This window comes from Physella acuta, unplaced genomic scaffold (genome assembly GCF_028476545.2).
Source record: "Physella acuta isolate Inbredline_101_S28 unplaced genomic scaffold, ASM2847654v3 ptg001484l, whole genome shotgun sequence".
Classification (NCBI taxonomy): Eukaryota; Metazoa; Mollusca; class Gastropoda; family Physidae; genus Physella; species Physella acuta.
The window spans coordinates 3384-28170 of record NW_026732999.1 but is presented as its reverse complement, the minus strand read 5'-3'; the positions used below and the strand labels follow the sequence as shown (position 1 = coordinate 28170).

The 24787-nt window shown below is 34.4% G+C and overlaps 1 protein-coding gene across 1 annotated transcript; it reads right to left on the bottom strand.

The window, feature by feature from the left end:
* Nucleotides 1–4103: 4103 nt before the first annotated feature.
* On the bottom strand, nt 4104–24071 carry LOC131928335 (pyruvate kinase PKM). The gene is made up of 13 exons (XM_059284334.1): nt 23945–24071; nt 19962–20134; nt 19320–19411; nt 18374–18499; nt 15437–15620; nt 13882–14027; nt 13208–13335; nt 12401–12551; nt 8992–9144; nt 7550–7716; nt 6671–6789; nt 5943–6041; nt 4104–5044 (listed from the first exon to the last, which is right to left on the bottom strand). Exons 2-13 carry the CDS (start codon nt 20083–20085, stop codon nt 4845–4847), a joined length of 1689 nt encoding a protein of 562 aa, XP_059140317.1. The 5' UTR covers nt 20086–20134; nt 23945–24071; the 3' UTR covers nt 4104–4844.
* Nucleotides 24072–24787: the final 716 nt, after the last annotated feature.

The window sequence follows — 24787 nt, the reverse complement described above, 5'->3', positions numbered from 1 at the left end:
GTGGCTGTCTCCAGCTAACGAGACTTATCTGCCCGAGGGTTCGAACTCGAGACTTTTCGGTTTAGCAACCATGAGCTTTACCGATTATTAATAAATTCACTGATTTTATACAATCAAGCAATGTTTCTTCCAGAAATTTTCCGGGGGAGGGGAGGGGGGGAGGAGGGGGGGGGGGGCGAACACTGTTAAAAGTATATATTTTCTATATAAATTCCATTTCGTTCGGGGGGGGGGGATATACTTTCTATGGGGGAGGGGGGGGGGCTTAGCCGAAAAAATGCCTGGAAGAAACTCTGGTGCCAAGTCAACGCACCTGCTAGTTAAGATCATGGGGGGAAAAAAAGCACGGAGAAGATAATATTTAAGATTGTGATTGGTTTATTAAGTCTTAAAATGCGTATAAAAACCCAGTTTGCGTTTTTTTTTTCGTGGGGGGTCTGGGAACGTAAACAACCAACATCGCCGTATTACTGTAATTAGTTTTACGTCAGAAATATTCTCGAGTCTGGCACAGGTTGTTAAAAAAAAAGAAAAAATGTAGATTCTACCTGTTAATGAAATAATTCTAAAAATCAACACGAACTTTGAGTTTTTCTGGGTGAGTGCCCTTCTGGAATCCCCGGCAATTTCTCGAGGTATAAGACCTGACACGCCTCACACATACATCCCGTAGCTCCGCCAACTTCAATCGTTTCAAACAAAAAGACGTGACGTATAGCGAATTTCTGAGCGCGGGGTATATTTTTTTCTCGTCGCGTTACAGCTGATCTACTCAGATGGTGAAGACATACCTAAAGCTGTTTCCGTTGGTCGAGAAATGCAAGGGAGGTTACGCTGTTTGTGTTGATTTGGTGGGAAAAGTGTCCACGGATGTGTGAAGGCCTAATCTGAACAAATTGAAAAGTACATTGCTGAAATGGCTGAACGATTGCGGGAATGTTGTGTAGATCAGAATTTTTTTTTAAAACTTCTGCATAGATCTATCAGACTGCTAGATGCTAGGCTAGGGGTCGTCCATAAATGACGTCACACTCGTAGGGGGAGGGGGGGTCCGTAATTTTTTGACGGTGTTGGATGAGGGGGAAGGGGGGGGGGGGGTTCAGATTGTGTGACGCCACACAAAAAAACGCAATGTTTGAAAACGAGTTTTAGACGTTATTTCGCGCTTTAGAAAACTGTTTTAATATATTGTAATAGGAATTGATTAAAATACTCTATGTTGACTTTAGACAATGTTTTGGAAAAATATCTATGTTTTAAGAAAAATTCAATTGCAATATTGGGGGGGGGGGGGGGGTTTGTAGGCTGAGGTGTGATGTCATTTTAGGGAGGGGGGAACTGACTTTTGGTCACGATGTGTGACGGAGGGGTGGGGAGGTAAAAATCGTTTAAAAAAATTAGCTCATCGTTCTTTTTTTTTTTTGGATATAGGACAAAGGCTGATATCCAAAAGACCGACAACCAAAAGGCGGACACACAAAAGGCCGGCACGGATACAACATGAACAAAAGGCCGATTTGGACACATCAAAAAACGGAGTTAGGTAAGGGCAGAGAATACGCAAATTAAAATTCTGATTTAGTTTATATTTTCACAGAATTGTAATTCAAAATGACGAGACCGCTTCTGTCTGGCCGCTCTATAATACAAAAACAAAACAGCCACGAAAGAGCAAAAACTGATGGCGTCGGTTGACATCGCTCACACTAGGAAGATACAAAGTGAAGAAAAGCTACCACCGAGCCTTGACTCTGGAGTTCGGCTACCGAACCCCGAAAGAACTAGAATTTATATAGAAAATCAAATATATACTTTAACCAGTATCCGCCACCCCCCCCCCGCCCCCCCCCCGCCATCGCAGAGAATTTAATCCCCCCCCCCCCCCGAAAATTTTAAGTCTCCCCACTCAGGAGAAAAAAGTCTGAAAGAAACACTGATTGCTTGTGATCATTTTTAATGCCAGTTTTATATTATGTGAGTGAAGGTCATTTCTGCCAAAATGAATTACTTTTGTAATTAGATTTTTTTTTTACAATATGAGTAAAGTAAGATTATTCCCATCGAGAACGACGTATTAAAAATAAACTGCACAGGAGATCATTATCATTTATTATTTTAATTTTATACCAGCGTAAAATTTAACCGAGTGCAGTTTTATTTTGTATGTGGTTAGAATAAATATTAAAACTTTCGATGATGTTTTACCGTCTACAAATTTTAAGACAGGGGATGGTGGGGCTATAAGTCTAGGGTCGAGCTAACCTAAGTGCCTTACAGGTATAATTTAATTATTTAATTACAGTTATAAAATAATGTCAGAACCCCAGATAATTTTAATTGATATTAAGTAATTTTTATGACAATGTGATATAAGAGATTATTTCTTTAACAATCAAAGGGAGAGAAATGCATAAAATAGTTATGAAAGGGAAATAACGTTTAAAAATGGTATGGAGCTTAGTGGGGTCAACAATAAATTCAAGCATTTCGTTTAACTTAGTAAAACTTTATGGATATAACTCATTAAACAAATATAAAAATGAATGTTTCCACAATATAATTTATAAACTTAGTATGTATATTTAATTTAAACAAACAGTGAAATCATTCAACAAAACAGCAACAGAGTATGCTCTATTTTATTGTGATTATTTTAGAGTAACTGATGATTCCACTTGAAATACAACACACATTAACGGGTTAGATAAGAAAAAAAAAAGTGTATATGAAACATTAATAAGGTTGACAGAAAAATTTCCAGATCCCTTAGTAAAATTAGAAAACTAAGAGCAAGTAATTCAGCTTGTTCAAAGGGCTACTTTTGTTAAAATAATATTCAGAACGTTTTAGTCATTATGATCCATATTTTGAGATTCCATGTAAATTTGGTGTAAAGGAGAATATGAATTTGTTATACAAGAAAGATTACATACAGTAAATTAGACTTCTATCAGATCAACAATTTTATTAAAATATTGTATAAATTACATCAACATATTAACACTAGTTAGCTTTTTCTTGTGATAAAATATTGATTAGAGTTTATGTAGATGTGATTAGGCAAGATTATTGCCATAGCCAGATTTTTCAAAATTTGATAACTAACTTTCTTCTGAGACAGGTGAAGATGTTAAAGTAAAAAAAATTTGGCATTGGGTAAAAAAAAACATTGCAGGTGTAAAAAAAAATGAACAAAACCCAGGACGGTGAGATGAAGTTGTTAAAAAAACGAAGTTTTTCTTGAGTACAAAATTTTAGAAGTTGCCCTAAAATAAATTGTTTCCTATTGTTTCCAAAATGTGTCATGGATTTGACCTACCTCATTTATTTACTCTAGTAATTAGTCCCAGAAAAAAAAGCTATTTTATTAAGCTTGTTTCAAATCTTTTCAGACCAAACGAAAAATCTTAACAAGCGAAAAATTTACACAAAAATATTACTATAACATAAGACATAATAAGTTGTAAACAATATATTTTTTTTAAAAAGTGTAGAGTAATGGCAAGAGATTTTTGCAAGCAGTTGTATACAAAAGATGTATGCATCTAGGTTTGATAAAAAAATGTTGGATTTATGGTCATTTAGTCACTGGGCATATCAGTAGATATTAATTTATAACAGTTGGGTTTCTACAAAACATGCACAAACGGAAAACTTCGCCAAAACAAACTAATTATACTAACACACTTTTTACCCTATTTCGTGGGAAAATGTTTTATTATACTGCAATATACATGCTGTCATTCTTTGCCAGGGTCTATAAACGTTGATTTAGGAATACAAAAATGCCTTTGAACATTTTTCTGTTGCACATTTTTCCGGTCACCCATTAGTTGATGGGGGGGGGGGGGTGTGTGTGACAGAGAATATTAATAGTCACTGGTTAGGATTTTGGAATTGGTGGATATCATGGTACAATAATAATTAAGGATTAGTAGACATGATGGATTAAATGTAAACACAAGAAATACAGGGAGTGTTGGAATCAAACTTTTCAAGAACACAATGTATTACTACGCCAGCTTAGCAAACCAAAGCACAACATACATAGGATCGTACAGAGAACCAGAAGAAAAAGGAACCATAGTGTTTACGTGATTCACCACATACACAAGTGTGTCTGTCTAGCCTTGTTACGCCTGTCACACCATCAAACAAATTTGTTAAGAACAACTACAGCAACATCAGACTCAGCTGTTAATCAAGAATGTAACTGGCCATTTATCTTCTACAGATAACTCCATGAGTCTATCAAGCTAAAAATAAAACGGAATGTGTGAGCAAAATTTGTGCCAAAACGATGTCTATTTCAAAAGGGTTCTACTTAACTAGCAAAAACTATTACTTATTAAAAATTTGTAGTTAAATTTTGAAAGATCATTATTAGTACTTAGTCGAATTTAAGTACTACAACTTTTAATGACATTTAAATAATTGAATTACCAATTTACATTTAAATAATAATGACTACAAATACACATTAAAAAAATGAGATTTTATGTTTGTTCAATTAACAGTGTTTACAATCATAATCTAAATTATTTTAACTTAATGTATATTCTACTGATCCAGTATCTACAATCAAAAGTATTAATTCACAATTATATTTTGTTATTATAAAAAGTATACTCAGATCAAGTTTGATTTTACTGAGATGTACAATAAGAAAATGTATAAAAAAAAATTATTTCAACAACTGTATAAGGTAAAGCATACTCCAGATAGGACACAAGCGGCGATTAACTTAACAATAAATATCTCAGAAACTTTACATCAAAGTATGTATACACGTGGCCTAGTTTCACTATTTATATCGGAGTATTAAACACTGGGAAATATTTGTCTTAATTAAAGGTAACTGTGACGCCGCCGGAGTTTTCCTCCTCATCGCTGCAGCTCCCCTCCTCCTCGTCGGAGAGGCCGAGGTGTTTACTGGTGTGGGGGGTGTTCAGGTAGTGTGGTTTGTCGCTCTCCCGGGGGATGGTGATGCTGCGGACCGTGTTGGTGGACCCTGGACCTGACTGCTGGCCTGTCACTAGTATAGCTGAGGAAAAAGTTTTTAAATTTTTAGATGACATGCTTTGATGTATGGGAAGACGTGGTTGAGTAGTAGATCTCATGCCTGCTTAACCAGAAGGCCCATGTTTGGATCTGTAAGATGTCTAAAACCATGCCAAGCCCTGATGGGTACCTGACTCCGGTTACCAGCAAAAATGCGCAACAGGAAAAACAGCACAACCGAAAAATGCTCAAATACAAACTAATTATACTAATACACTTTTATTTTGCTATATTTTGTGGAAAAGTGTCTTATCAATGTACATGTGGCCAAAATTTTATAATATCTATAAGAATACATAAAATCTAAGAAAATAAAAATGCCCTTGCGCACTTTTTTTGAACAACTTTCCATTGCGCATCTTTCAAACAGGGAAAGTAAAGAAGTATACAAAAACAAGTGACCCAACTGAACTAGACTTTCACTGCAGAGTTTGGCTGATTAATTTATTTAATATTGATTACACTTATATGTTTTTTAAAAAGTAAAGATTCCTCTTTAGACTTAGCGATCCATTGGGCAGATGAAGTAACGTTCACATATCTCTTGACCTCGGCATATGAAAGGATTATGTGGTCAGCTCTATGCTTAGTCGCGTTAACTTTCTCTAACGTTAGGTACCCACCAGAGCAGGGTGAACTCACAGAAGTTCTACTGACTTGAACCCGGATTCAAACTTGAGACTTTCGAGTTAGCAGTCTAGCGCTCGACCTCTAAGCCACACCGCCACACACACTTATATTTAAGCATGCTTTAAATACTTTATTTCAACCTAAACATTTACTTTTAGTGCGGTTTTAAATTAAAAATTTAAAAATCTTAAGGTTTGATATAATTTATAAATGTGACTAAAGCATGTAACAAAAGCAGTGACTGGTATTACCTCTATCGTGTGCCTTGACATAGTTTCTCTCTCTGGCAAAAGACAGGGCGTAATGTATCCTCATATCAATGTCCATATACCACTCATCACAGCTAGCACCTACAAAAACAAATTGAATGTCTGTGTCAATACACAAAAAACATTTTCATCCCCTTATCAAATAACAAATTCACACACAGCTAAAAATATTTATTCAAATGATAAATCTCCAATGTTTTGAACTTAATTCTTAACACCACCAATGTAATAAACCTACCAGAGTGAAACAAACCTATTTGTGATAAATCTGCCAGTAGTAGACTTACTTGTTAAACCTACTAAAGTGATAAACATACAATGATAACCTACTATAATAATAAATGTATAAAACTAATAAAACTTACTACTTTGATAAACCAATAACAATGATAAACCTACAACTTTGATAAACATACTAAAATGATAAACCTACTACAAAGATAAACCTATCAGTGAGAAACCTATTAAAATGATAAATCAGTGATAAAACAATTACAGTGATAAACCTTTTACAAAAATAAACCTACTACAATGACAAAACTTGTACTGTAAAACCTACTGCTGTCATATAAACCTACACAATAATAAACCTACTACTTTGATAAACGTATGACTGTGATAAACCTACTTTGATAAACCTGCAAATGTGATGAACCTACAAATGTGATAAACCTACTACTTTGATAAACCTGCTACTTTGATAAACCTACCAGTGTGAAGAACAGAAAAAATTCCCCTATGTAGATTGAGGCACCTGGCCGTGTGGTTGGATTTAGTGATGGCTATAATTATACAATGGGGACGGTAACGAGCAATTATGGTGGCTGACCTGTTTAAAAAAATTGTTTTAATTAGTGCACATCAGGATGATTTAATTACATTCATAAACAAATAATCGACAGCATGTTACAAAAAAATACAATATAAAAACTAGTTGTTATGAAATGAATAATCAATATCTGCAATAATTATTTTGTGCACTTATGAATGTTATAGTGTAATCAAAATGTCAGAAAATATAAGGGAGACACTTTTAAGAGTGTGACAGGTTTACCACTTGTAAGTGGTTATACATCCTGTTTACTTGTTGGTTAAGTGTTTTGAGGAGGGTGGGGGATAGTTGGGTTGGATGTATTGGTATTAAGATTATGTTGGGGGGGGGGGGGGGGTTTAAGGTTTAAGATTTAGTACAAAAACTATGTTGTTGTGTGTGTTATGTTTTGGTACAAAGTTTAAGTGAGTACCTCCAGAGTTGGTGACCAAGCTTAAGTGTTTAGTTTATGCGCATGTAGTGGACTGACTGAATAGTTTGAGTACCTTCCAGAAATGGGGATTAGAATAATGGGTGAGGAAAACTTAAGTGTTTAGTTTATGCGCATGTAGTGGACTGACTGAATAGTTTGAGTACCTTCCAGAAATGGGGATTAGAATAATGGGTGAGGAAAACTTAAGTGTTTAGTTTATGCGCATGTAGTGGACTGACTGAATAGTTTGAGTACCTTCCAGAAATGGGGATTAGAATAATGGGTGAGGAAAACTTAAGTGTTTAGTTTATCACATGTAGTGGACTGACTGAATAGTTTGAGTACCTTCCAGAGTTGGTGACTACAATGATGGCAGATGCTGAGCACCTAAGAGCCGCCTCAACAGCCGCTATAGAGGTAGCGTGGACCCGGTCAGTTGGTATGGGCGTGGCCTGGCGCAACTCTCGGAACATTCTAGCGTGAAATATAGCATTTTCTACCTGGATGCAGATCTAAGGAAAACAAATATAAAAATATAAATCAAAGTCCAATCAGGGATAAACAAAACATGTTTTTTTAAAAACAATAATATAAAGAAATGACATTGCTAAATGTGAGGAGAAATATTATAAATAAAGACTAAACATTTAGAACGCCTCAGAGACAATAGGAATAGTCTTCAAAAAAAATAGTCTTCAGAAAAAGATATACAATATTTAGACTATAAGTTTAGTTTTCTGTTTTCAGCCATTAGTGATAAAGTTCTATTCAAATATCTGACCTGACATGAAGCATATAAATCAAGATAAAATCTCTTGTTAATACCAAAGCAGATAAGAATAATGTGTGAAAAGCTTTATTTTCAATGACGAAAGTCAGGTACCCATCAAAGCTGAGTTGACTCTGCGACATTCATCAAACAGATGACTTTAAAGCAGGGGTCTCCAAACTACGGCCCGCGGACCGAATGCGGCCCGCGAAGTCCTCTCATCCGGCCCGCTGAGATCTTTTTGTCCAAGGAAAAATCGTTTGTTGGTGATGGCTGAGGAACTTTGCCCAGAAAAATCAAAGACATGCCTAGAAGAAACTGGCCCCCGAACTAAAATTTGATAGTTAATGCGGCCCTTGGACTGAAAAGTTTGGAGACCCCTGCTTTAAAGTGAACTGCTGTAGAATCTATAGCTTGACCACACTTTCCCCTCTTTAAACCCATCAAACAAACACACACTTAAGCTGACTTATTTGACAGGTGACAAGAAAAACGTGCAAATGAAAATTCGGCACAAAAATAAAAAGTTCATAAGGAAATTTCCACAAAAATTGACCAAATAAAGTGTATTTGTATAAAGACTTAGTATATAGACCTTCTTCTGTTTGTGCAGTTTGCAGTTGCACATTTAAAGTGCATTTTTATGAGAACCTATTAAACCCAGGAGGGAGCTTTATTAGAGTGAGGTGCTATTGAATCATTTCCAATTTGTTTAAAATAAAAAAAAAAGTTCTCAAGTTCGAACCCTCGGACAGATGAGGCTCGTTAGCTGGGGACAGCCACTCTTTTAGGAGAGACAACTCCAGAATCAAACAACTGCTGCCTTGTAGTTTATTCTTGATTGGACAAAGGCTATGGAAGCAAATCCAAAAAGAAAAGCAGGCTGAAATCGGAGTCAATGGCCTCAACAGAGCACAACCAATTGACACGAATAATTAATTGTGTTGGAGGGGACCCCTTCCAACACTAAAATTAAGAACGAAGTAGAAATAAAAAAATATTTTTTTTTCTCCCTCACCTGCTCCAACATCCTGCAGGCAGCTACTGGGTTCTTCCCCACGGCTGTCTCTTTAGACAGCATGACGCAGTCGCAGCCGTCAAGGATAGCGTTAGCAACGTCACTTGCCTCGGCCCTCGTGGGACGTGCGTTGCTCACCATACTGTCCAGCATCTGGGGTAAGTAGAAAATATCATGTTATTTTTATCTGTTTATGGGACGATGTGGTTCAATGGTTGCTCACCATACTGTCCAGCATCTGGGGTAAATAGAAAATATCATGTTATTTTTAACTAATCTGTTTATGGGATGATGTGGTTCAATGGTTGCTCACCATACTGTCCAGCATCTGGGGTAAGTAGAAAATATCATGTTATTTTTAACTAATCTGTTTATGGGATGATGTGGTTCAATGGTTGCTCACCATACTGTCCAGCATCTGGGGTAAATAGAAAATATCATGTTATTTTTAACTAATCTGTTTATGGGGAAAATGGGGTTCAATGGTTGAATGGTTGCTCACCATACTGTCCAGCATCTGGGGTAAATAGAAAATATCATGTTATTTTTAACTAATCTGTTTATGGGATGATGTGGTTCAATGGTTGCTCACCATACTGTCCAGCATCTGGGGTAAATAGAAAATATCATGTTATTTTTGACTAATCTGTTTATGGGATGATGTGGTTCAATGGTTGCTCACCATACTGTCCAGCATCTGGGGTAAATAGAAAATATCATGTTATTTTTAACTAATCTGTTTATGGGAAAATGGGGTTCAATGGTTGAATGGTTGCTCACCATACTGTCCAGCATCTGGGGTAAATAGAAAATATCATATTATTTTTAACTAATCTTTTTATGGGATGATGTGGTTCAATGGTTGCTAACTTGGAAAGTCTTGAGCTCGGATCCTGGGCTCAATGTCCCAGAGTCTATTCAGCTCAAATAGGTACCTGGCTCATGTTATGAAATGTAACGGCTGAGTGTAGTGCTGATCACACTTTTCCTTAATATTCTGAGCTCACTTAAACAGGTGAACTTTGCTTCACCTGCCCTAAGGTTCAAAAGGGTACTTTGTTTTAATTAATCTGTTAGAGCCTGTTAAAAAGTCTAACCGGATTTGTGGCTTGCTGTGGCTTCAAACACAAGGGTTGAATTAATTATGATTATAAATTTATTTAAATACAAATGTATTTCACAGCTTGAAGTGCTTTAAATTTAATATCAAAAGTAGAAAGACAATTAAATCACCTAAAATAGTAACTACTGTTAAATATTATTATTTCTTATTATTATAATGCAGTCCAGTGGTTTTCAAAGTGGTTATCACACTTCTGTTGAGGGATATGGATTGTTGCTAGAAGATTTCTTAAAGTAGGCTCGCACAGCAATATACAGTAAAAAAATATATAAAGATATATATTAAAAAATATATATAATATATATATAGATATAAATATAATTTCACATCATAATAATGGATTAAATATAAAATGCTTTAACCCTTAAAACCACGTAGCCCCTCAAAAGTTTAATTTTTTCTAAGAAGTATTCTTATCAACTGTTTATGGTGATTGGATGAAAAGAGTAGTAATGCATAAAAGATAAGACACACCCATAAACAAGCTTACTTTTTCTTTTTTAAATATATAGATTATAAATACATTAATCAACACAAGAAATTGATGTTAGTTACCTCCCATTTAAATGTTAAAAGGAACTAAGGTAGACAACCTAAAACTATTTCCCATAGATCATTAAAATTATAAAGACATTTAATAGTAGGAAGATAACAAAATATTTTTTATATACACAAAACATGACTTATGAAATCCTTAAGAACATTTGTCTAATCTTTGAAATGAATATATTTTAGAGTTATCCTTGACTCTAGTTTAAATATAAAAACTATTTGCTGTCTTAAATACTAAATTTGTAGTCAAGAGAAATTTGAAATTCCATAGTATTAAGTTCTCTTGGTGTTATTTTTGTCAATAATATGTATTGGATACTTTTACTAATATTTAAAAAGCGACCCACGCTATTTTAAATTGTTAAGTATTATAATATATTTTAAGAAAATCATTTATTTTCTCCTTTTTAGAGCATTACATAAAAGTTTGTTATTAAAATGCTTTTTTGGGCATTTTTTTCCAGTACTTTAAAATTTTTAATACAATAAAGTTGTGTGGCTAAAAACTATTGCACACCAAACAAACATGATAACCCGTGTATAGTAGTGCAGAATAGTCAGATAAGACTACCAACTAATTTCAGAAAATTTTAATTAAGTCATAAAAAATTAATTAGTCATCCAATTAAGTCAAATTTAATGTCATATTACATTGTCACTGGGTCTTGACCCGCATGCCGAATTTCAAAGAAATTGGTTGGATAGAAGTGCACAAAATTTTACATGGCCGTTTTGATCTAGACAAGATGAAGACAGACAGAGGAAACAAGTTAAATTAAAGCTGGTAAAAATAAAATTGTAATTCGACATTCTGTATCATGTATAAGTAAACCAAAGTAAATGAATGAAAGCACATGTCAGAAAGAAATATTACTATTGTAAGTCTGTATCAGTCCTCTCAAGCCGCTGATGAAAACTGTAATACTGAAGTGTACATGGCTAGATTAACTAACATGTAAATTACATGTCTGAGGTGAAAAAAAATTCTCTCCCATATCCATACCTCACATATACCATAGCAGGAAAGTCACATGATAGATGTGCTTTACTAATATTTATAAAAATGGGTGAGCTTAAATTTAAGGCACAGTATACAGTGTTTTTGATTTCTGGACAAAAATAATCTCTGACACTTGTTATATTTACAAGGAAATTTTTAAAATATTAATAAATCATAATACTAAAGCTGATTTCATTTAATAGTGTAGATAATGCAACATTTTATTTTATTTTATGCAGAAGGACTTGGTATGGAAAATTGCATGCACCACTGACATCAATATAAAACAAAGCATAAAATATAAAATAAAAATGATATGGAAACAAAAATGCATCTGATGAACAACGTACGATAATCCAATACAATTACAAATCAAAACAGGACAAAGTTTTAAAGGGTTTTTAGGATGGGAGATTGAGAATCAACAAAAAGTCAGTGAGAGCTTTGAGTTTTGCATGTGGAAAGGGTACCATGAATGAAGGAGACGCCATTATTTTTTGGGCTTTAAAACAGAGGCATGGTGAGATAAAATTTGGAAAACATCTACGTTAATCTTATTGTCAAAAATATCAAACTTTGCTTTAATTTCAGATTAAGCTTTCAAGGCAGGTTTAAAAGACACTATTAATTATCAGTATATAGTTTATTAAAAAGCTAAATACAAAAATATTTAGATTATCTACAATGGCAGTAAAACAGAGTTGTCTAACTCAGTATTTAAGTAAAAGGTTTACCTGTGCGGCAATGATGACTGGCTTGCCAGCAATATTTGCTCTAGATATGATCATTTTCTGGGCCAGGAACACCTTTTCTGGAGGAATATCAATCCCTAGATCTCCTCTGCCGACTAATATGCCATCTGCCACTTCCAAAATGTCATCAATTCTGATAAAAAATGTCATCAATTCTGATAAAAATGTAATCCATTTTGATAAAAATGTCATACATTTTGATAAAAATGTTATAAATTCTGATAAAAATGTAATAAATTCTGATAAAAATGTAATAAATTCTGATAAAAATGTAATAAATTCTGATACACAATGTTATCGATTCTGATACAAATAGTCAGCACAAAATGTCATCAATTCTGATACAAAATGTCATCATCAATTCTGATACAAAATGTCATCATCAATTCTGATACCAAATGTCATCATCAAGTCTGATTCAAAATGAAACATCGGGAGGAAGAGATAAAAAAATATTTTACTATGTCTTTTAAGGGACAGCATGGTCAAATGGTAGTGTTCAACCTCTTACCCGGAAGATCCTGGGCTCAAGTCTGTAAGACGACTCCACCTAGCCCTGATGTATAGCTGAATTGTGTTAGACGTAGTAAAGGTTACTGGGCATAGTGCGACCACACTATGCGAGGTCAATAAAACAGGTGAACTCTACTTTACCTGCCCCAGGGTTTGAAAGGGTACCATACTATGTCTTTTAAGGTTAAATTTACATTTACGAGATATGGAGTAACATTTTTTATTTTTGAAATGTTAAGTTTATAACAACGAGCCAATGAAATAAAAGTAGCTTACCTTTTGACACCTTCGTAGTTTTCAATCTTGGCGATGACTTTCATCCTAGTGTTGGCCTCGCCTAGTTGTTCCCTAACTGCTGTGATGATCTCTGGGCACCATACCCAAGATACCAGGACTATGTCTACCTATAAAACATTAGGTAGAAATTAGACTCACATTAGGTCAATTTTAACCATTAAGTAAAAATTTTAATAAAATTGTGTCTACCTGCAAAACAGGGGCAAGCTTAGTTCACATATTAGTACACAAAAGATATTAAGACTATTCTTAAAAATAAACATTAAAATTAAACTTTTGCAAGATTAGTTAGTAATTTATTGAATATTTACCTATAGAGAATATTTTAACTATGTTTGAACAACTTGTATTACACCTTTTCACTTATTTTATCAGCAAATGTTAGGAATTTAAAAATTTAAATTGAAGAAAACTATTACATAACCAGTTTGCATACATTTAAACAACAACAATCTTTTCCTACAAATTATTATTTTTAACTATGTAATAATGACAATACTAGAAACATTTGTATTTTTTAAAATAAATGAGAAAGAAATAAAAAAAACTGAAAACAATAGTGTGATTTACTTAACACAATAGTTAAAGCTGTTCAAAGCTAATTTAAATCAGTTATCACATTGCAAAACAGTGGATAATACTATAGTACTCACATTATGCTGCATACCAAACTGGATATCACTCTTGTCCTTCTCTGTCAACTGGGGGTTCTCTACTGGGAGTTTCATGGGGATGTGGCATTGGTTGAGGTCTCCTACCTCACCAGCATGCACTACTGTACACTTCACAGCTACACCATCTGTTAATTATAATACAAAATATATCTTCTTCTTCTTCGTTTTTAATTTTAGTGTTGGAATGGATCCAACAGAATTAAGTATATGTGCCATCAGAATTAAGTATACATGTCAACTGGTTATGCGCCATTGACTCCGATTTCAGCCTGATTTTCTTTTTTGGTTTGCTTCAATAGCCTTTCTCCAACCAAGAACAAACAAGGCAGCAGTTGTTTGATTTCGGAGTTGTCTTTCCTAGAAAAGTGGCCGTCCCCAGCTAACGAGCCTCAACTGCCCGAGGGTTTGAACTCGAAAAAAATATTTGAATATATATTATGCAAACGGATGTGATAAAGGGAAATAATTGAGTGGAGTAGACAACCAGATTTCAAGGTTAGGTGAGTCCAGATGAGAGTTATGTTTTCTTATTTACAATCCAGAACGGCAAGTGAGTTTTTTCCTGGCCTGTTAAAGTTAGGATTAAGGCCTGGGTAAGGGGAGAAAAAAAAGATTTGGTATACATAGCAGATAAGTATACAAGTACCAAGTTGAGTTTTGTTTCAGTCTTCTTAGGTTCTTATAAAAAAAAAAGGAAAAGTTACATATCTGTTAGAATCACCTAAAGGGGAAAAAAGCTAGTATTTATCAGTAAAAAGAAACAAAGTAGTAAGGTATTATGAAACTTCACATAAATGTACTACAACAATTGGTATTTCAAATTCAACAAATAAAGGTTTTTTTTTCACTAAATCTAATCATTTAGTTAAAGTACAGCCCCTGCCATGGTATAAAATCTAAACATTTAGGTAAAGTAGAGCCACTACCATGGCATATCACATGACTGCTAACCAAGTCTTGAGCTCGGAAAGGCTTGTGTACGTAGAATGTCCCTAACTCCCTCCGTTCAGCCGTGATGGGTACCTGACTCCCATTAGAGAAAGTAAAAGCAGCTGGGCATAATGCTGACCATCCTTCTTTCTTCTTCTTCTTCGTTCTTAATTTTTAGTGTTGAAGGGGATCGAGATTTATCTGCCAGTGGGTTTGAACTCGAGACTTTGTTCGAATTTATCAACCATGAGCTTTTTGCCGACTCGACCACGCCTCCAACACAATTAAGCGTAACGTGTCAACTGGTTATGCGCCATTGACTCCAATTTCAGCCTGCTTTTCTTTTTGGATTTGCTTCCATAGCCTTTGTCCATCCAAGAACAAACTACAAGGCAGCAGTTGTTTAATTTTGGAGTTGTCTCTCCTAGAAGAGTGGCTGTCCCCAGCTAACGAGCCTCATCTGCCCGGGCTGACCATCTAATGCCCTGATATGCTGAGGTCACAGAAACAGGTGAACTCTGCTTCATGGACTACTAGGACTGCCAGGTTCAAATGGGCAACTTACTTTTACAACCCCTAGCATACTCAATGGGGTTAGACATACCCTTTTCCTGCACCTCAAAACACAGTGGTCCATCTTCAATGTAAATGTTGTCTTTGAGCTGGGCCAGTTCTATGAAGCTCTTGGGAACATAGACAGTGTCAAGGTCAGACAAGTCCTTGTAGGCTTCATCACTGGTGAAGGTCAAGGTCTGACCTACATTCAGCTTGATGGGCTGTTTGATATCCTGTGAAACAAAAGATTTCCAACATTTTAAATATTGTCAGAGAGAACAGGAGATGTTAATGTTCAGGGTGATTTATGCTTAAAAGCAAATATCAAATAATACTACATAGGCTTTTTAAAAGGGAAAGGGGGAGGTATGGGTGGTTTAGAGAAATCACTTGTTAATAAAAACATAATTTTAAAATTCTTAACACAAAATCCTTAGCACCCTTAAATACATGTTATAGAGGGTAATTAAAATATCTTTTATGCTGTTAGCAGTGTTAGTGAGAGGAATGTTAGTAGAATTTTTTTTTAGATTGGTGGAAGTGTTAGGGTTAGGACTGGTTAATTTTTATGGTTAGAGTGTAAGTGTTACAGTTTAACCCCTTTACAGTATGTCACGAGTTAACTCGTCATATAAAATCTTGGGCTTAACCGTACATCACGAGTTAACTCGTCTTCAGATAAAAAAGTCGTCTGTGTGCCGTGCGTCCCGAGTTAACTCGTCTCGATACGAAAATAGCATTGGAAATCAATAAAAATGTAGAGGGAGGCTAATCTAACAGCCAATTCAACAGCGGATGATAAAAATGATAAAAAAAAAGGTGTTTTTTTTTGTCAGGACAACATAACAAATCAAATAATGAAAAAAAAACAATTACACAGTTCCAAAAAAAAAAAATTTTTTTTCCACGGTAAAGGGGTTAAGACTAGTCCATTTTTAGTGTTGGGGGTTTAAAATGATTAATTTTTAAGGTTAGTGTGTAAGTGTTGGGGTTTAAGTCTAGTCCATCTAAAGGTTTGTTGAAGTGTTTGGGCTTTAAAATGGTTAATTTTTATGGTTAGTGTGTAAGTGTTGGGGTTTAAGTCTAGTCCATCTAAAGGTTTGTTGAAGTGTTTGGGCTTTAAAATGGTTAATTTTTAAGGTTAGTGTGTAAGTGTTTGGGCTTTAAAATGGTAAATTTTTAAGGTTAGTGTGTAAGTGTTTGGGCTTTAAAATGGTAAATTTTTAAGGTTAGTGTGTAAGTGTTTGGGCTTTAAAATGGTAAATTTTTATGGTTAGTGTGTAAGTGTTGGGGTTTAAGTCTAGTCCATCTAAAGGTTTGTTGAAGTGTTTGGGCTTTAAAATGGTTAATTTTTATGGTTAGTGTGTAAGTGTTGGGGGTTTAGAATAGGCAATGTTTAAGGTTAGTTACAGTGTTGGGGTTAGGACTGGTCAATGTTTACAGTTAGTTATTAAGTGTTGGAAGTTTTGCCTGGTCAAGCTCCTTAAAAAGTTATTCATTATAGTGCAAATTTTAAAATATCTTTATAAATTTCTTAAACATTCTTTCTTCTCAATCACTCAAATGTTTTTATTGGTTTATTTCTAGAAAGTATTATTAGGGCAGCCTTGATCTGAGTAAAATAAGAAAAACACCACACAAACAAACAACAAAACATATACTAGACTGCGGCAACGTTTTTGTCTAGATAGGGTATGTTAGACTCAATCACTCAAAAGTTTTAATTAGTTTATTTCTATAAAGTATTTTTATTAATAAGCAGCCCTGAGGTTCATTAAAAAGAAGTATTCCACTAAAAAATGAAAATAAAACAATATTATAGTGAGACAGTCTTTTCCAGAAAAAGTATTTAAATTAATGTTTTTTAATTGATCAGAAAACATTTATATCTGCTTTCAAGAAAATGCAATAATAGTTCCAGAGTAAACTCTATCCACATCATGATTTTAAAATAATGAGTAATATCTTTATACCAAGCACGTTAGGGTGCATCCTTTAAAAGACAATTTAAATAATCTTTGGTTAGATTTTATACAAACTTTACCACAAATGTGTATACACAGGAATAAACACTTAGAAATTGATATAACCCCCACATTCATGTCCAATACTAGCTATTGATATTTTTGGCTCTTGGTAATAAAAAGTGACTAATTTTATCACAATGGGTTAAAAGATGTCACTGTTTATCAAATTCTAAACATAGTTTAACATATAAAATTTAATTAAGACAGAAAAACATTACAAAAATCAGTGAAATTTCTTGGATATAACAAGTAAACCTAAAATTTTCTTTCTTTTACCTTGGTAAGAGTTATATATAATCCTCTAATCCTCTATACAAAATAAAATGACATCGTTTTAGAAAACAAATATTGCTCAAATAACTAAACTTTTTTAAGGATTTTGAAATTTTTGCATGGAGAAAATAAAGTTATAAAAAAAATCAACAAAAATTAAATACAGCGCAGAATAAACAGTCTGTACAATATAAATAAAGTTTCTTTTTAATATGTACAAATTTTGATTCAAACAAATCTTGTACTGTTGGTTACAAGTCAGCTTCCTTTTCAGTATAACATTGGATCCATAAAATTTTACAATGAGATAAATATCATTTAAATAAAAAATGTAAAAAAATATTTAGAAATCTGTGAAGAAACTAATATTTATCTATTAAATAAAAACAGTAATAAAATGTGCATAAAATCTGACAGTTTACCTTTTTAAAGCTACCAATCCTAATGCATGGTCCAGATATGTCAATGGCCGAGGCAACAAAATATTGTATATAAAACGTGACAATTTACCTTTTTAAAGCTACCAATCCTAATGCATGGTCCAGATATGTCAATGGCCGAGGCAACAAAATATTGTATATAAAACGTGACAATTTACCTTTTTAAAGCTACCAATCCTAATGCATGGTCCAGATATGTCAATGGCCGAGGCAACAAAATATTGTATATAAAACGTGACAATTTACCTTTTTAAAGCTACCAATCCTAATGCATGGTCCAGATATGTCGATGGCCGAGGCGACAATAGCGTGGGCCTGGTGTTTGGTCGCTGTGACGGCTTCTCTCAAGTTGTGGAGTACTTTTAAATGGTACTGGCAGGGAGAGTAGAACAAATCAAATAACTAGTCAAAGTGTATATTTTATATAAAAAATATGTATTTTACTACTTTGTTTATAGAAAGAAGTGTGTGTGGCGGGGGGGGGGGGGGTGCATATTAGGACAACTGAAAGAAACTCCGACTTCCACTGGTTTTAAAGTAAGTATTGACCTTTTATCTACTCATGGGATGGCGTGGCCTAGCAGTGGAGCCCTAAACTGCTAACTCGGTAGTTTCATGTTCGAATCCGGGTTCAAGTTAGTGGAACGTCCCTGAGTCCACCCAACTCTGATGGGTACCTAACTCACATTATGGAAAGTGAAGGCGGCTGGGCATAGTGCTGACCACATTATCCCATTATATGTTGAGGTCAAAAAACATATGAACTCCACTTCATCTGCCCAATGGATCGTTAGGTCTAAAGAGAATTTTTTGTTTATCTACTCAAGCAGAAAATTTGTAAATTTTTCCTAACAATATATTATTCCATTTTTTTGTAACTATATTTTTAACAGTTCATAAAACTTCAACATTCCACAGCACACTCTCTATATAGACATTTTTCCATCAGTAGCAAGCTCTTACACCTAACTCTCATACAAGTTTTAGCCTGATTTAAGAGTCTAATCTTAATCCTAATACCAACAGAAAATCAACCCAGTTACGATTAAGCACTGTGCTGCAAGGAAACAAAAATGTACTTAATTTTAAAAAATTATTTATCTATCTATTCTGCTCCAGGATCCTTGACCTAAAATAAAAATTTATTGAATAATATAAAAAAATTATTTATTAAAAAGAAATGTGCACTTACATCATGGTCCCCATGTGCCATGTTAAATCTACAAATGTTCATCCCATTCTCTATAAGTTGTTTTAAGGTATCTACAGTGTCACATGATGGACCTAAGCACAGGAAAAAAAGACATATAAAATATCTTGAAGGTTTTTAAGTAATCTACAGCATCACACCATACTTCTAAACACAACAAATTAAACAGACATTACTAAACATAAATATACTGCATCTATAGCACCACATCTAAACACAATAATGTGCTTCATTTTTTCAAAACTAGATAATCTGCAACTGTGGTGAGAATAACTGTTGAATTTTTATACTTAAAATGTAAAGTATACCAGTTGAATATTTTAAAAGTTAGACAATAGTAAGAAAGATATCTACATGTTTGTGTTAAGTTGTAATTTTCTAATAAATTTTAAAAAATTTAATGTATTATATATAACAGTAGGGGAGCAGCCCAAAACCGAGTCCGCTGGAGATGTGTGGTTGCAGCCCTTTGCTCCCCAGGGCCCACAAAGGAATGATGATGATGATGATGATATATAACAGTAATGTCAAAAAAATTATTTCAATGCTGAAGTTAGGTACACCTTGAGATATCTATGTAAACACACATACATACTAACCCACATAGGTAAAAACAAGACTTACCTATAGTACAGACAATATTGGTCATGCGATAAGCCCTATCCTCAGTATCAACACTCAGAGAACAAATCTGCTGGAGGGGCGTCTGTTTCAGGCTTAGCCCTGGTCTCTCTGCCACATAAGTCATGTTGATGGAATATTGATGTGGCGCTGGTTCAACTCCAAACAGTGATCACCTGGAAATGGTACAAGGATTTTTAAAAAGTTAGAGATAAATATAATCTGCTAATGAATCATATACATGGGTTCCTGACTTGATTTTGAGAAAGTAGCATCAGTGAGGGATTACGCTAAACATATATCCCCATTATACAGAAGCCAAGAGAAACTGATAGACTATACCTCCTCTGGCTTCTTCTTCTTCCTCGTTATTAATTTTAGTATTGGAAAGGATCCTCTCCAACACAATTAAGTATAAGTGTCAACTGGTTATGCGCCATTGAGGCCATTGACTCCAATTTCAGCCTGCTCTTTTAAATTTTGGATTTGCTTCCATAGCCTTTGTCCAACCAAGAACAAACTACAAGGCAGCAGTTGTTTGATTTTGGAGTTGTCTCTCCAAGAAGAGTGGCTGTCCCCAGCTAACGAGCCTCATCTGCTTTAGCCTCTGGCTAAATGAACATAAGTTGCGACTTCAACTCTTAAAATATATTATGAATACATATCTCTACCCACTTTTGTGACATTATTTTTGGAAAACTAAAATGGGTGGCATTATGGGCTTACATTCTTCTCTTGTCATTTGATGATAGAAAATGTTATACCCCCCTCTCCAGATTTTTTTTAGAACATCTGATAATAACAGATTATTTTCTAGCAGTTCGTTGCTTGTCTTGACCATTTGGCCATCTAGTGACCAATGGTTTTGGCAGAGATGGCAAAGTCCTCTTCATCATAACCGCTGCTGATTATTTTGCATATAATTCCTGGTTAGGGTGCATCTTGGTAAGCAGCTGCTACCCACTGTCCAATAGAAAATTCACATTGTTCAGATGGTAGTTCTTTCAACAGGACTGTGTGAGTTTTTGTCTTGACTGTTTTGGTTCTAGGATTGGTGTTAAGTTTAATTTCAGCAGCCTGTTGCAAAGCAGCTTTCTCTTGTTTTGTATGTTTTTTTTCTAATGAATGTTCAAGAGCTCAAGATTTCTGCCACGTCTTAATGTGCCTAGCTGTGGGGATATTGTGAATCCATTTGCTAATCTTTCCCCTTTTCTTTCTAATAATTGTATTGTAGTATGGCGGTGATTTGATGCATTTGGACAACACTTTTGGCTGGAGTTTAAGTCTCTGAAATGGTGCTCACAAGCTAAATTTGTACCATGAACTGTAATCTTTGTAACTCAACAGAATTAGGATTTTGTATAGGATATCAACCAGGACATCCTCCTTGTTGCTCTTAAGGGATGTGACTTTTATTTTATCTGCTACATAGTTAGCTATAGCCTGGCTTGTTTCTGAGGCTGTATTTTCCTCCTGGAAGAAAATCTTGGACTTGTGCTCCTAAGGCACTTTTTAAAACCAACTGCAGTTGCAACAATACATTTAAAAGAACATTCCTGATCCAGATTACTGGTCTTGACTGTCCTTGAGCATTACTGCCACATCAATCACTCTGTGTTGAGTATTTGCAGTGGCTCCTGAATAATTCATTCACAAAATTGTGTAAAGGTGCAAAAAGTTCAGATTGCTCCAGGTACTTTATGTGGCCAGCAGTAATTATTTCCCAAAGTGGTACAATAATTTTTGTTCTTGAGCAGCTAGCATGCAATGAATTTGGCTGTCTTGCAAATCAAGGAGTATATAAAGACTCTAATTTTTTATTGGGTGTGTTCACTGAAGTAAGAATTAATATAAAAAACTTCACACAGGTAATTAAATCTGATATCTTTATAATTAGAACTTAGCCATTTTACTCAATTTTTGGGACAATGTCCTTCCCAAACATCCCTTAAATCAAGATGGTCTCCAATAGGCCCAAAAAATTCTGATGCCATCCTACACACTATTGTGGCAGCCAACTAAAATTGTAGTCTTCAAGATCCTGGCACATGTCTCTACCTAATTCTCCGCATATGACTTGCATACATTTTAGTTCCTTAACACAGTAGGTATGGAAACCTAAAAGAATATGTGCTGTGCAGAAAAAGGAATGCACACGCTGTACATGTTCTGCCCCAAACTGTTCATACTATCATTCCTCAAGGGTTCAATAAACTCATTTGACTTTTTTTTTCATTAGCTGCCTTGTCATTGATGAAGTATGACATTTTGTGCAGGACATCAACAAGGACATACTCCTTGTTGCTGTTAAGGGATGTGAGTTCTAATATTTTATCCCCTACATCATTGGCTATTGCCTGGCCTGTCTCTTAGGCTACGGTTGTAAATCTAAGGCTGAAAACTTCTCTTATGTTTAAGAGAACACTTGTCTCCAGTGTTTGTTTTCTTTATCGACAAGTCCCATCTTTATGTAAACCGAAATTGCAACAGCTGGCCAGACGTTTGCTAATATATATTTTTGCCAGTATGTGGCTTACATCAGCTACAAATAAGGCGACAGTTTCTTAGATTGTAGTGCTAAAAATGTGTTTAGTAACAACTTGAACGATAGGAAAGATTTTGGCTCTAGCTGTTTCCATCCCTAAAAGTTCCAAACCACACAAGCGAACATTTTCTGTGTATTAGCCACCTGTTTTAGCTTTTGAGATGTGGTCAGTATGCAGGGTATCATCGTCTTCATTAGGATCTAAAAGGCTTAACAGTGCCTCGCCTATTATTATGCTGAATTAAAATTTTCTTTTCATCCTATGGTAACTGGCTGAGTGTGTTCCTTTAAGGCTTGTTTCTTTTTGCCGTTGTTTTTTTTTTTAAATGTGGCTATCAATGTGTCTTTTTTACCTTATAATTTTCTTTAGTTCATCAATTGTCCAAATATTTTCAAAAATTTTAAGAAATAAGTTCTGTAATGGATGAATCTTCCATTTTCAATTTTGGTGTGAGGCTTTGAGAGAATTTTGAAATTTCTGGTAGCCAGTTCATATCTTTTATCTACAGTCTTAAAGCTGTAGCATGTTTTGGATTTATTTAATGTGGATGATTCAGATTTTAATATGTTATTTTAGCTGATTCGTACCTCCAACTCAGTAGCACAAATCTTTACTAAGCTTCAGAAACTTTATGCTACATCACAAAACCAGGCAATGGTGGAGTTACACACAACACAATACAGCCACAATAACAAATAGTAAGTAAAATTTTAACATTATCAAATAGACCTAGATCTAGACTATGTATGTAATTTAATTAAATAATGTTTTTTGTATGTTCATATGTCATATTTACACAAAAAAGACAATAAAATTGTTATTAATTTACACGTCAATAATCAATAAAGTTGAAAAAGTTTAAAATATAGGCCCTATGTAGTATGACATATGAACCAGCCTAGACTCTACTAGAGTCACTCTAGACTCCAGAGGCCTATTAATTAATATTATAATAATATATATACTATATAATATATAGGCCATAGGCCTATTATAATACTATTATTATATATTATATAATATATACAATATAATAGGATAGGCCATAGGCCTAAGACTAGAAGTTTACATAATAATAATAGTAGGCCTATAGGCCTAATAATAATAAAAGGCACAAACAAGCGTGGAGATTGATCTAGAACTAGAATCTAAATAGTAAATAGGCCTATTCAAGATTTAGATCTAGTTAGTCGGTTAACTCGTTAACTGTTGTCGGTGCAGAAAGTTCAAAATGAAAATTATTTTAGTAAGTTATTGCACTCGGCAAACAAGCCAGAAAAAACCCTGACCTAAGCAAGCTGTAAATAATTAAAAAAAAATAATTTTAGAATTTTAGATAGAGTACTACATCTAGAATCTAGATAGAAACAAACATAGACTAGATCTAATAATATAAATTATTTTGACTTGAAACAAGTTTAAAATAGTATATCTACGTACCACAATAGTATTAATTAATTGCAAAAGGATAAATGTGAACAGTTAGTCTAGCTCATATTCGGCGAAACGTAGCAGTTTCCTTCTAGATTTGGTTCCTATAAAAATCTTACGTACACTTTGACCCTACTCGCTAACAGCCTTGACCATGACCTTTACATTGCTATTTTACTAACTCCATACGTAAATGATGGAAAATTAAAAGGAATAATGGATTATTCCAAAAGAGATGGTTAGATGAGCCGATGAATAATAGAAATCCAGTAAACAATGATAATATGCGCTTCATTAAAACATTTTTTTTAATTGAGCGTTTTTTTTAAGGAGTTAGATCTTGTTTGATCCAAATAAGTTAATGTGGATCTACATACTATTTAGTTATATGTTTGTAGAAATGGACCCTATTTTTGAAAGAAACACAGGGTGTTCGCCCATGAATGACGCCAAACTTCTTCATCGGTACATATTTTTGGTGTAGATGTGTGACGAAAAGAAAGGGGGGGGGAGGGGTATTCAGAACGTCTGATGACGCTCTTTTGCATTATTTTAACGCTTGTAAAAAAAAAACGTGCATGTTTGTTTTTAAAAACTTCTTTAAAAAATGTTATATGCACTCAACGTTGACATGAGCTCATTTTATAATGGTGGGGGGGGGGGGGGGGGGGGGGGGAGGGGGGGGAGGGAGGAGAGTTTTATTGTGACGATTGGGAAAGAGGGGTAAATAAATACGTGATGGCAAAAACGCGTAAATCTATCTAAGCATAACGAGCATAAGGGCAGAAACTGAAGTTTTATTAAACTGTTTTTGTCAATTGTAATAGAAATTGATTAATATGTTCTATGTTG

What these genes read in the sequence shown, in the direction of transcription:
- LOC131928335 (XM_059284334.1), bottom strand. Translation starts at nt 20,085, where the DNA reads ATGACTTATGTGGCAGAGAGACCAGGGCTAAGCCTGAAACAGACGCCC. An exon ending in CAATATTGTCTGTACTATAG is followed by an intron (nt 19,412 to 19,961) that starts GTAAGTCTTGTT and finishes TCCTGTGCTTAG; the next exon opens with GTCCATCATGTGACACTGTA. An exon ending in TGTCAAGGCACACGATAGAG is followed by an intron (nt 5,045 to 5,942) that starts GTAATACCAGTC and finishes CTTTTTCCTCAG; the next exon opens with CTATACTAGTGACAGGCCAG.